General features: G+C 43.7%; 1 protein-coding gene across 1 annotated transcript in view; it reads left to right on the forward strand.

Moving 5' to 3' along the window:
- LOC139052386 (protein transport protein Sec16A-like) overlaps window positions 1-10,905 on the forward strand; it is a 33,949-nt gene extending 23,044 nt beyond the window's left edge. The window contains exons 5-7 of the mRNA XM_070529486.1: window positions 4,284-4,430; window positions 5,380-5,483; window positions 8,186-10,905. Of these exons, the coding sequence (XP_070385587.1) occupies window positions 4,284-4,430; window positions 5,380-5,483; window positions 8,186-8,314 (380 nt within the window). The 3' untranslated portion in view covers window positions 8,315-10,905. The remainder of the gene's footprint in view (window positions 1-4,283; window positions 4,431-5,379; window positions 5,484-8,185) is intronic.
- The last annotated feature ends 913 nt before the right edge of the window (window positions 10,906-11,818 follow it).

The following is an 11,818-nucleotide window of genomic DNA, read 5'->3' on the forward strand; positions in this document are numbered from 1 at the left end:
CCAGCCTCGCGCACCTCTCTCACTTCACCCCTAAAAATAAAAATAGAAAAGTATAAAAATCGAATGTATTCCTTCGCACTACTTTGTTCACATTTTATTTACTTGTAGATTGCATAATTTTACACTGCTGTATTGATGAATCATTTTGTACCAATCATCTTGTTAACCGAGAGTCCCATTGCAGTCGTTTGACTTTGGGACCCTCGCCTGTATACTACTAACAACCAACTATGTATCTTGAATGAACAATGAACTGAAACTGAAACCCTTCTACCCCTCCAAACACAAATGGGCTGCGCCCATCACTCTATGCCCTTCCACCCTCCAAAACGCGAATGGACCGCGCCAATTGTGCGAACAGTGCTGCTCTCAGATTGCTTGCTGGCCCCTCATTCTATGCAGTTCTGCCAACGAATTAAGTCGCTCGTGCTCATCTTAGTTGATTGCATCGAAGTCGTTCCGGCCATGTGGTTTCTCTGCCGTTTTTGACTCGCCGCTGAAACGGAAGATGGCTGGTCCAAGTGCTGATCATAGGCAATGCATGACATTGCCGATGAAAAGAAAGCTCACTGCGGTAGATTTGGAAACAAAATGCAGTATCGTGAAGGAGTACAAAGACGGTAAAAAAGTGTGCAACTTGGTGAAGAAGTACGGGCTATCACAATCAACAGTGTCCACAATTATCTGCTCACAGAGAAGTTTGACACAGAAAACTGCTCGGTATACAGCAGGTGCAAATTCATTCGACAAGGTGCTTGTAAGGAGGTGCAAGAGGCCCTCTACGAGTGGTTCCTCAATGCCTATGCCATGAACTTGCCCATCACAGGGCCAATTTTGGTCACAAAAGCGAAGTAGTTTGCCCTACTCATCAACAATGTGGACCTCCGGCCATTTGGCAGCTGGGTACAGCACTTCAAGGAGAGCCACGGCATTGTTTATAAAGCCATCACCATCAAGCCGAAGACAAAACACTAGTGGGTGGAGGATACACTGCCCCACACCCTTGACAACTACATTGATGCCAGCGTATACTGAGTGTTTCAGGGAACAATTTCAAAAAAAAAATTTTTTAATTGCCTGGGGCAGATAACACTTTTCTAGTCCATGATCTGGTCTACTCGAAGAAGCAGACATTACTTGCACAAAAGATTTTAATGCATAATCAAATAATTAACAAGAAATTCACTAATTATGGCCGATATTGCAATTTAGAAATTCTAGCCGGTGAGTTTGCAAGGCGGATCCACTTCGAATGAATTCTCAGGATGACAACAGTTTTGAGATATTAATTCCCGAACTTTGTGGAGAAATGCGTTAGTGTTCCAGTTACTTTTGTGCTTCAGTGCATAAAACGATGTTTTGTTAAGAAAGTCAGTGAAATGACTGCATTTTTACCGCAGGTTTGATGGTGCATATCTCGTAAATGGTGTCATCCAAACAATTCTTGTGGATATGCAAGAATTGTGTGGATATGCCTTGTAGTCTCGGGCCAAAAATAAAAAAAGAAAGAGAGCTTCACTTGTGGTGTATGGTACTCATCGCAGGAGCACAATGAAATCTGAGCACATACATCTATCTGATATGGTACGCATGTGATATCAAATTTTTCATTGAAAGTCTTAAGTAGTACACAAGGCATGGTAAAGTGTGAATAGCAAGTTTTACCTTGATACATGTCTAATGAATGGTTGGAATGAGGTAAAGGATTTTAGGAACCAAGAGTAAGACAGCACTAGGGTGGGGGTGGCGGGGGGGGGAGGCAACATAGGCTGCTGGCTAAGCCCCCTGAATAAAACCAAAGGTTGTGACATATCTTGCCACCACAGCTGCGACGAGGAGCATGAGAGTAGGCAGGAGATAAGGTCTGCATCTCCGAATTGGTCAAACATCGTCACTTGGTATTTTTCACGCCCTTTTCTCTATTTTTTTCTTTTCTGCATCTTGGTACACTCGCCACCATGACAGTTGGCCGTCGAGTTGCCGTGGCGACACATTCACAAGGGATTTCACGTGTTTTGGCTAAGTTTCGTGGCTATCTGCGTCATTGAAGACCTCTGTTTTTGTTTTGTTAGATGTTAGGGATTTATTTTAAGGGTACTGAAGGTGTAAACGTGTACAAACGGAGCTTGTTTCTTTGTTGACGGGGAATGGAGCTCAACCATGGGTAAGCTTAGGCACTGGTGCTAATTTGGTACCTGTTCATATGTTTTTTTCCTGATTGCACTATCATCAACAAGTGTATGATGCTATGGAGTGTGTACGCTGTGTGCTGTCATATATCGTGCTAAAAATGCAACGTGCATTATTGTTGTACTACTGAGAGTGCGCAACTTTGTCATTCCATGCTTTTGTTAGGTGCTGCAAACGTATTTTGTGAGGACAAGCTGTTCATTAATGGTATCTTCGACTGGTCGCCTGTATGCCCCGAAGCAGAGTCTTGTAGATCGGTCGTTTCCCAAGCTCAGAGGTAGAGGACAAGCGCACAAGCCGAACGTGCGACTCGCTCTCGGAGGAGGAAACTGCTGATGCGAAACCACGTGACTACTGCCAACGTCCGATGTTTCACCTATCGAAAGCTCCCGGTGCTGCCGGAAAAACCGGCGGACGTGCCGGTGGGACGAACGTTCGTCGAGACGCCAGCATGCAGTGGCCTAGGTTGCCAAGGCTACGGTGGGCCGTCGCCAACAGCAGCAACGCGGCGCTGCGATGACATTTCAATCTCGATGACTGCTCCGACGACAGGGCTCGGAGTGCCTCAGAGTGCTCCAAGATAGAGGAGAGCAATCGAGAAGAACCAGCCGAACGCAGGGCGCACATCCTCTTTCAACCAGCCGAAGACTGCGCCGCTTGCGAGAGCGCTCCAGAGTGCTCAAAAACGACCAGCCGAAGATAGCATAAGTGTAAATGATTTTGACTATTGTGAGTACGTTTTTTCCCCTTCGCCCTCTCCACAGAATAAAGTGCTACACGAGTTTGTTGGCTCATTTTGACATGGAAACTGCGCAAAGTACAAAGGTGCTCATTGATGGAAACTATTTCTATGTGTAACCTTCGTCCTTGCATACGTTTTGTTTACAAATCCAGTACAGTTTCCACTGTGATGCTTGCACTTTTGAGAGCCAGTGGCACCAATTTGCAATAAAGGCGTAGGACCAGTTTCACTGCCTACAGAGATGCCAGTGTCATGACAAAACGACGAGAATAATTGGGATGCTTCGCGTTGATCACGCATGTTTCTACATGACGTTCACGTTCTTCAAGCGAGTATGTCACGCACCTTACGTTCGATCATCGTGGTACTATGATGATTAAATTATGAAGCTGCACAAGCTCGACACATGGCAGTCGATTGGGTACACGCAAGTACACACGTGCGCACTTTCAGCAACGCAAATAAATCTGAGTTGTTGAATCAGCAGCTACATATTGCTGCACACATGCAAATGCATCACCTTTCACATGTGCCGGCGAAACCTTGACTTCATTGCAGCCCTTTCACGCCGAGCAGGTGTCCCTAGAAAGCCAAATACAGAATCTGGTCAATACAATAGTAATAACTCGCGAAGTGGCTTGGATATGTGCAAGCCACGACAATGTTTTTGCCTGCTGGTACACTGGTTGTGGACGACATAACACTCAAATAAAGCTCTGGCAGGTACATGAACATTGTGTACATTACGTATACATTATTGGCGAGACAAAGATCTCTGACTTTTGTGCTAGAACTCGACACTAAAAGGAATTTGTCCACAAAACTAGCCTCAAAAGGCTTCTAACTGGAAGCAGGCAGCCAACCTGAAGGGCAAAACAAGTGCGCAGTTACTGTGCCGAAAAAGCACAAAAATCACCTGCTTCTGCCAGTTTCATAGCGTTCCATCATCGCTCCTAGCACAGCACACAATGAACAAGCCTTAAATAAAGTAAAAATCCATGCGCAAACACCCAACAACAATTTCTAATGTCTCACCTTGCGTAACACTGTGTGCGAAGCCAGCACACCCCAGTGAAAACGACCAAACTGTGAGGGCGACGAGGGGAAGCGCAAGCGACGTGGAGACCAGGAGAGAAGGAGAGGCCGGGCGAGGAGGAATGTTGTTACCTTTTGTTTTACTCGGGGCTTACGGCTGTCACACAGTGCCAATGATGAGAACCGCTGTGGGAGAACATATGCGTTTTGACGCCGTTTCTTAGGGACTTATTAAGGCTCGCGTCATACAATGCAAGTCCGCGCGTCTTTCTGAAAGTTGTGTTGCATGCAACATTGTTCTTTGCATTGTTTGCAGCTTTGCGGAAGCACTATGTGGATGTGCTGAACCCAAACAGTAATAAGGCATCTAGTGACTCTCCGTCGGCACCTGCGGTGGCAGCATTTCCAGAACAGTCTGCTGCACAACCCCCCGCCCAGTTCTTTGTTCCCCCGGCTGTGGGTGGTGAGTAGATGCCCTTGTAAGACTGGACATAAGGGTGCGGGCACACGTAATGTTCTTCTTTCAGCCTGGCCACACTTACAACCCCACAGCAACTCTACTGCAAATTCCATTGCATGTTCCACCTAAGATGCTTAGATACATGCCTGTGCACCACTTTTTGGGGTGTTGCATTGCAACCCCATAATTTGGGGCGCACTTTTGCCTCCAAATGTAGCCCAGTCTCTGCACCATCCTGACACTGCTGTTTCGTGCAAGCTGATTAGTGATGAGTATTTATCTTACTAACATTTTATTTCATTAGTGCAGTTAAAGCTGCTTTAAATGAAGGGTTTAAACGGGTTTTAGAGCGCAGCTCATAATGGCCCATTTCTGTGGCTAGCGGTGGCGTAACAGAGCGAAAGATGAAAGAGTGAACACGAAGCGGTAGGTGAAAGACGAGAGCCGCGAATGGCGGAGGCCAATAAGAGCTATCCCTTCAGTGACATGCACACGGGAAACTGGTTTCATGTGAACCCACCTGACCGCTCGATGCTTATCCATATCTGCTCTCAGCTGGAATGCCCGTTTCGTATCATCTGCTCGTGCCAGCTCTCGCTCATGCTTGTTTGATTTGCTTGGTTTGGTCTCGTTCGCGCTTGTTTCGGTTGCCATAGTTTGCGATTGTTTTCTAATCTGATTGTATGCACGACGCGAATTGAGTAGTACTTTCTGGAAGCCAAGCGAAACCAGGGATTACACTGGAACCTTCGATCCGTCATGTACAAATGCTGACAAGCTTGACCCTCAGCTCAGATTTTCGATGATTGCCGACTCTGCTACATGTCTCTCTCAAATTCTTTTCCTCAATATATCGCTTAATGAAAACACGTATGGAGCTGTGCTCAAATTTCACATTAGGAAGTATCGTAAACATTGGGGAATTTTTTTTTCTCACTTTTTTTCCCCCCAGAACAACATGATGGGAGCTCTGGCTATGAATTTGTGTCGCCTGCTCCGTTGCCAGACCAGACTGCACCTGCTCCACCACCACCTCCAGAAGCCGTGCCGACCTATGTGAGTGCAAATTTGAACAACTTTCAGTGCATGCTTGTGATGGCTGCTTGAAAAAAATGCATTGTAAAGGGCTTTTATGGAAAGATAACCTTCTATTCATTAGGTAAATGGCAGTATTTCCTTGTTGTTTTGCTCACAAATCAATATGTACAGTCTGCAGGGAATTAAACAGCAAAATCAATGTGCAGCCAGCACTACATTTCGGGCCATGCAACTGCATGCCGAGGAACATTTCATTTAAGAGTAGTTTACTGTAGAAGGTATAAAGATAAAAAGGATATACAGTTGCTGATTGATCATTCAAACGTGCTTGATTATTCGGACAGCTCAGCGGTCCTACCACTAGCCCCATAGACATGATGTATGACAACTGAGATTTCAGACAAATTTCATTATACAAAAACACCTGTGTGCTTAGATTTCGGTACATGTCAAAGAACCCAAGGTGGTCAAAATTCTTCTGGAGCCTCCCACTATGGCGTGCCTCATAATTGGATTGTGGTTTTGGTACGTAAAACACCATCATTTAATTAATTTTTCTTTCTTTTTTAGACTCCTTACAGCACGCCATGCAATAATTCGGACTCTGAATGTATAGACATGTGCTAATTTGGCAGGGTCGAGGAAAAATAACGGTATTTTCATTTTGGTATGTCACAGGCGTAGTTGTCGGCCATGTCACTGGCACTTCCTCGAAACCGAAACTAGCGAAGCCTAGTCGATCTAGTAGCCGCCGATGAAGATTTGGTGCATGCATTGACTGTACTTTCGTCTATCTGTAGTGACAGTATGACATTGGTCGAATAAGTGCCGTGATTTCGTAGCGATGCCTTCTGCTTGTTTCTGTGCTACTCTTGTCATGCACTCTTCATGGCCGGCTGATGCCCGTTGATAACAATTATCACTCTGATCCTTGACAAGGCACGAGAAACATGAAAGGGGATAGCATAAAAGGCATTGCTAGAAAATCGCGCCCATGGCCTGTCTAGGCCAAAGGCAAGTATATACAGCAACACATTCACAAACTCGGGCCGTATTGTTGAACATTCACTTTTGAACATATTTTATTTTTTTATATTTCACATAATTAGCACCGTACATGTTGACAGGCAACAGCATTTTCACAATCTGATAAGAAAGCGTGCTTGGCACTGTGCTAAGAATAGACAGTTTTAGAATAGCATTTCTCACCTTACTTACGTCAAACACGAGCACCTTTGCGGGACATTGCAGTGCGTGTCACTTGAAGACTTTTACCTTAAGGCATAGTAAACGCAAATGTAAGGAAGGTGTTAGAAAACAGGGTGTTGTCTGGTGCCTTGTGCCAAACACATCCAAGCCAGTGCATTAGCAACCATCCTGACCTTTCTATGCCGATGCCTCCCGTTAGGTCTACGAATGCCAGAATTGCCGAACGGCCTCAGAAATTGGAGTCACCATGTGCTCGTCACTGATGTTTCGTGTGAGTTTAGAGGAAGAGAAGGCTCATTTCAACAGTTAGTTGCGACGAACAATAGTGAGAGCATAGCATCATAAGAATTCACGCTGAAGCCTTGGGTGCCGCCATGTTCAACAATACTATTGCTTACTTGGTGTACGTAAACATTGTGCACATTAAACTCTCCAAATAATGTACATTAACGTAGGGTACGTAAACTGCAAAAACACAATAAAAAAGAAAATGTTATTTTTGATATTGGCTTGGGACCTGTGCTAAATATGCTGTAGTAGCTTTGAGGTTTTCGCAGTTTAGTGTAAAAGCATCACAAAAACGTGGGCAAGAAAGGGAGGGCAGGACTAGGCATTCTCCAGTTTTTCGTGCTCTACTTCGGTTGTGAAGCCGTAGCAACACGCTTAAATTCAGATTCTTTTGGTGCCATTTTGCTCCTGGCCAAAGATTGCAGGCTAGATTCTTTGGCTGTAGCAGCTGCATTCTGATGAATGTATGATATGAATGCACCCGTATACCATGCTTTGGGTAAAAGATGTACAAGGGGTCAGACAATCTGGAACTTCCTCCTGTATTGCTTTGAAGTAAAAAAAACCTGTAATTTGGACAAACGCTCTTCTACTGACCAGGGTATTCCTGGATCCGATACCTGCCCTAAATAACCACATTCCAGCCAGATAGAAATGCATGTAATGCCCATACATGCACAGAAGTCCGGGCTTGTCACTTCATTTATGGAGGTGGGTCCAGTAAAAAATGTTGCTTAGTTTTGTTCCTAGCCATCTTATTCTTTGATGTCAAAGAATGGTGGGGGGCTCTTTACCATGATCAACATTGGTAGCCCTAGACTGGAAGCTCTAGAACTAAAGGTTGCATGTTTGTGTCAAGCCTCATTAAGACCTCATTTGGAACTCCACTTCTGCCTCAGCTAAGAAGTGTTGTTGTTTTCTTCTTGCAGTGTAATTTAGGACAGCGTCATGAGGAAACGCAAACAAAGTTAGGGCCATCATATGGCACACAAAATACAGTTCAATAAGTGAACAGGAAGGAAAGGGTCTCAGTACTTTCGCACACAGGTGTACCTATATGTCTCCGCATTTGCAAATGCGGCTGCATGCGAGAAGTCAGCAGGGTACATGTTTGAGACCATCAGTCTAGAATTTTGCATTTGTGGAAAGACTAATTTGGAACCAGAGTTTTGTATTGTCAGTTTGGGGGCTAAGTTACTGACACATTCTTGTTCCTAATGCAGCAACCCTCAGCCAAGGCTGTCTCAACACCCATGATGTTTGATCCTGCGGATTTCTCGTCACGAGCAGTGGATAGCAGTCACAAGGCAGCTGGTGGTAACCTGGCCAGGAGGAGAGCCTATCCAACGTAGCAGATGTCACATGTTTGACTTGGCAGCCATCTTGCGTCCCTTTCCATGCGAAGCCTTTTCCTAGGTTCTTTTCTTTTTTGCACTACAGGACAGTATTCCTTCTTTCAAATGCTACTTCAATTCATGGTGCATTTTAGAATGCCATTTTTCTGAAATAGTTTTTATTTTCCTCCCTCTGTCTGCTGCTCTCCTATGGAAGGGTAGTGTTCCGAGACTTTTTCTGTCATGTCTTCTGGCAGTAGGTTTATTTTAGGTTTGATAAAACCAGAATGGAAATGTTTGAAAGTGTAGCGCGCGTGTTATATGATGTCATTACGCTGTTGAAATGAACATTTTTTTAGTCTTAATTATTTGTGCACGAGCATTCATGTAATTTTTAAGGCTACATGCAGAGGCCAAGGCTGTATGTCTGCAGGCATTAGTTATGGCACTCTGTTTCCAAGAGTGGATCGAAGGTGCTCGAATGATTAAAATGAAATCCTTTGTCATGTGTCTGCTCAGGTTCACGTGACTGAAGCAGAAGCGAAACTGATACACTTGGCATTCGTTTTTGGGCATGCATCAAAGTCCCTAATAGTCTAAAATTGTTCTGCAAGGCCTAGCATGACATTTTAAATCCCTGTATGCTGCATGACACACTAAAGTCAGTTGGAAACGTGACAGTGCAATGCTGTAGGTATTGTATACCACATTCATTGTCTGTGAGCAACACCTTGCTTTTAACACAAATGTGACATTTTCACTGGATGGCTACTACAAAAAATGAAGTTTTGTTTGGCCCCACAGCATTGCTGAGTAATTGTATGCAATTTTTTTTTATTTTTAGACTGTTTTAATGTGAATTAGATTCAAGGCATGAGCTCATGGCTGTACTGGAAGGGAAACAGGAGAGGAAGCTTGCACTGTCTGCAAGAGCTTGAAGGTGTCCTGATGTCTATCTTGCAATCCAAGGTTCAAGCCTATACGGGGCAAGTTTGGAGACCGTACCTTTGGTTGCCATCATTCTTTTGTTAAGCTACCATCACACCTGGTCAAGCCAAATGGTGGTATGAATGGTTTGCTGTTATCTGTATCCTCCAGTGAAGACTATGTAAAACAGAAGCAGTGTTCAATGAACTAGCAAGAAGAAAAAAAAAATGGTGCTGCTAAGTGCATGGCAGTGAAGTGCCACTAGGTCTTGCACACCGACCATGACCAACGTCTGCCTTAACAGTGGTCTGTAGTCGTTAAGACTGCTTTGTGGATCTCTCTTATGAACTGCTTGGTTTTGGTGTAGGGTATCTTGTGTATCTTTTCTCTCCCAAATGTGTGCAATGGTGTTCGCCACGATTGTCATTGAGATGCTGCTACCATTCCGTTCTGCGCTTAGCCTCGCTGAAGAGGTGGCGTACTGTAGTAAATGCTGTTTAAAAGCTTATATTAGTGGTTGATGATAACCATTTGTGATGCTTTTTGGGGAACTTTCTCCTTTTGTTTGTCTATTTGCTTGAACTTATAGTTGTACATAGAAGCAGGCCTTTTGATAAGCCCAGCATTTGGCAGAGCTACTGTACTACAATTGCTGCTTTGGGCTTGACAATGTGGTCCTACCATCGTAGTGGCTGTAGGTCTCTGTCATGGATGACTACGAGTAGAATCAGGACTTTCCTTTCTGCAAATGGCTCTGTAGCTGTTGGTGTCCTTTGCAAAAGGAAAGCCTTTGTTTTTGAAGTAGATGATTTTAAAATTTTTCAAATGATTGTACAAGGTAGTTTATCTACCTTGTTTATGATGCTATGGTGGGTACTTGGATTAATGTTCTCTTTTTCTATTCTGCATGCAGTCAAAAGGCACAAAGTTGTAGCAAAACGGAAGCGAAGCCTCTAGGGCCTTCGCAATCGCTTATCTTTCTGTGCACTTCACTAACTCTGCTCAATTGCTTTTTGTTCATATTCAGGCATGCACTTATGTGACAGAGCACAATACGCAATAAAATTGTGCATAATGTCACTTGGTGAAGCATGGGGTTTGTGCACTGCAGTTTAAAGGGCTGAAATTCACAGTGATTCCTTGCCTCATTGCATTTCTTTTCCTCTTAATTGAAGCAGAAGTGGGAGCTGCAGAAAGCATTTCTAACCTTTGGGATTTGAAATGCAGTGTAATCTAGCCGGAGTGTGCTGGTTGTTTCGACAAGGGAAAAAAAGCATTCTAGAGAGGGATCACTGTCAAGTAGTAGTCCCAGTATCCCACACACACAGAACGCACGCGGTCATAAAAATTTGTATGGTTTCCTGTGCTGTACATTTTGGTTCTGTCTAAGAAGCTTCCTTGTGTGTGTGATCCCTAGGAATGTTCCAATTTTCACTGCAATCTTTGTCGACGCTTGGATCTTTTGTCTGTTTTTGTCTTTCACTTCCGACGCGCGCAGTCATGCCATGCCTTTGGCGCATTTGTGGGCATGCCTGCTCCATGAAAGCACTGTTAGAATGGGTTTTGCTTGTTGAAGAGGGGGCTAGCAATGCTTTTCTTTTTTTGCAGTGCTGGCTGTTCTCTGAGGTATGTATGAATGAAAGGAGAAAACAATGCTGAAGGAATAAAAGTTTTGGTGAGGATGGGCGTTTTCTCTCAAAGAAAAAAAAACTAAGCTTGAAGCTGTTTGGCAAGCACGACAGCCCTTGGTTTGTGGCTGACCGCTTACAACTTGTGTGTGGGTAGAAAAATGTGATCTGAATAGCAACTTGAATGTAGACTGGACACCAATGGCAGCTAATATTAAAGACATTCATTGCTGTTCTGACCAACAGCACTGTCGTTTATCAGTGTTCCTTGTGAAAGTACATTTGTCCTTCCCATCCTGACCTGGCACAAATTAAGATGTGAAAAGAAATCCGAACAATAAGAGAAGTAGCCTGTCGAGCAGTATCAGAGGTAGTATCAGAGGTGCTTGCGTACGGAGGAATGCAATTGGTTTTAAAGATGTGCATTAAGCTCCAAAATCGAGGCATTTTTTTCTTTTTGTCTACGTCCAATTATGTATGTTTTCGTATATCTTATTTTTCACGACTATATTTAAAAATGCCCATATTTACAATTTTGCACATACTATAGTGCAACAGGATGGTCTGAATTGGTATATCTTCAGCAACAAGCTGAGACGCAATTAAAGATATTGCACGTACCATAAGTGCAAACTACCACTACAATGAATTATGTTTTCACCTCTGCAGTGTCTCATTTGTAACCAAGCACAGTGGAGTGCTGAACTCGGTTAATAGTAAATAAATAGGATAGTTCTACATTCCTCGCCTGATTTTGTTTATGTTGCAGAGAAAATTAGTAATCAAGTTGACTTTTTTCATTTGATCAATAACACTTGTGATTGGTCCTGACAGTGGTGCACAAAAATTCACGATTATAATTTCATGGTGAAGTCATTTACAGAGCACAGACTACAAGGTAGATTATGATAGGCAGGGATTACATTAGGCTGACCACAAAACTTGCAACGAACTGTGTGCCCTGTAA

The sequence above is a fragment of the Dermacentor albipictus genome, unplaced genomic scaffold, assembly GCF_038994185.2.
Source record: "Dermacentor albipictus isolate Rhodes 1998 colony unplaced genomic scaffold, USDA_Dalb.pri_finalv2 scaffold_22, whole genome shotgun sequence".
Taxonomy (NCBI): Eukaryota; Metazoa; Arthropoda; class Arachnida; order Ixodida; family Ixodidae; genus Dermacentor; species Dermacentor albipictus.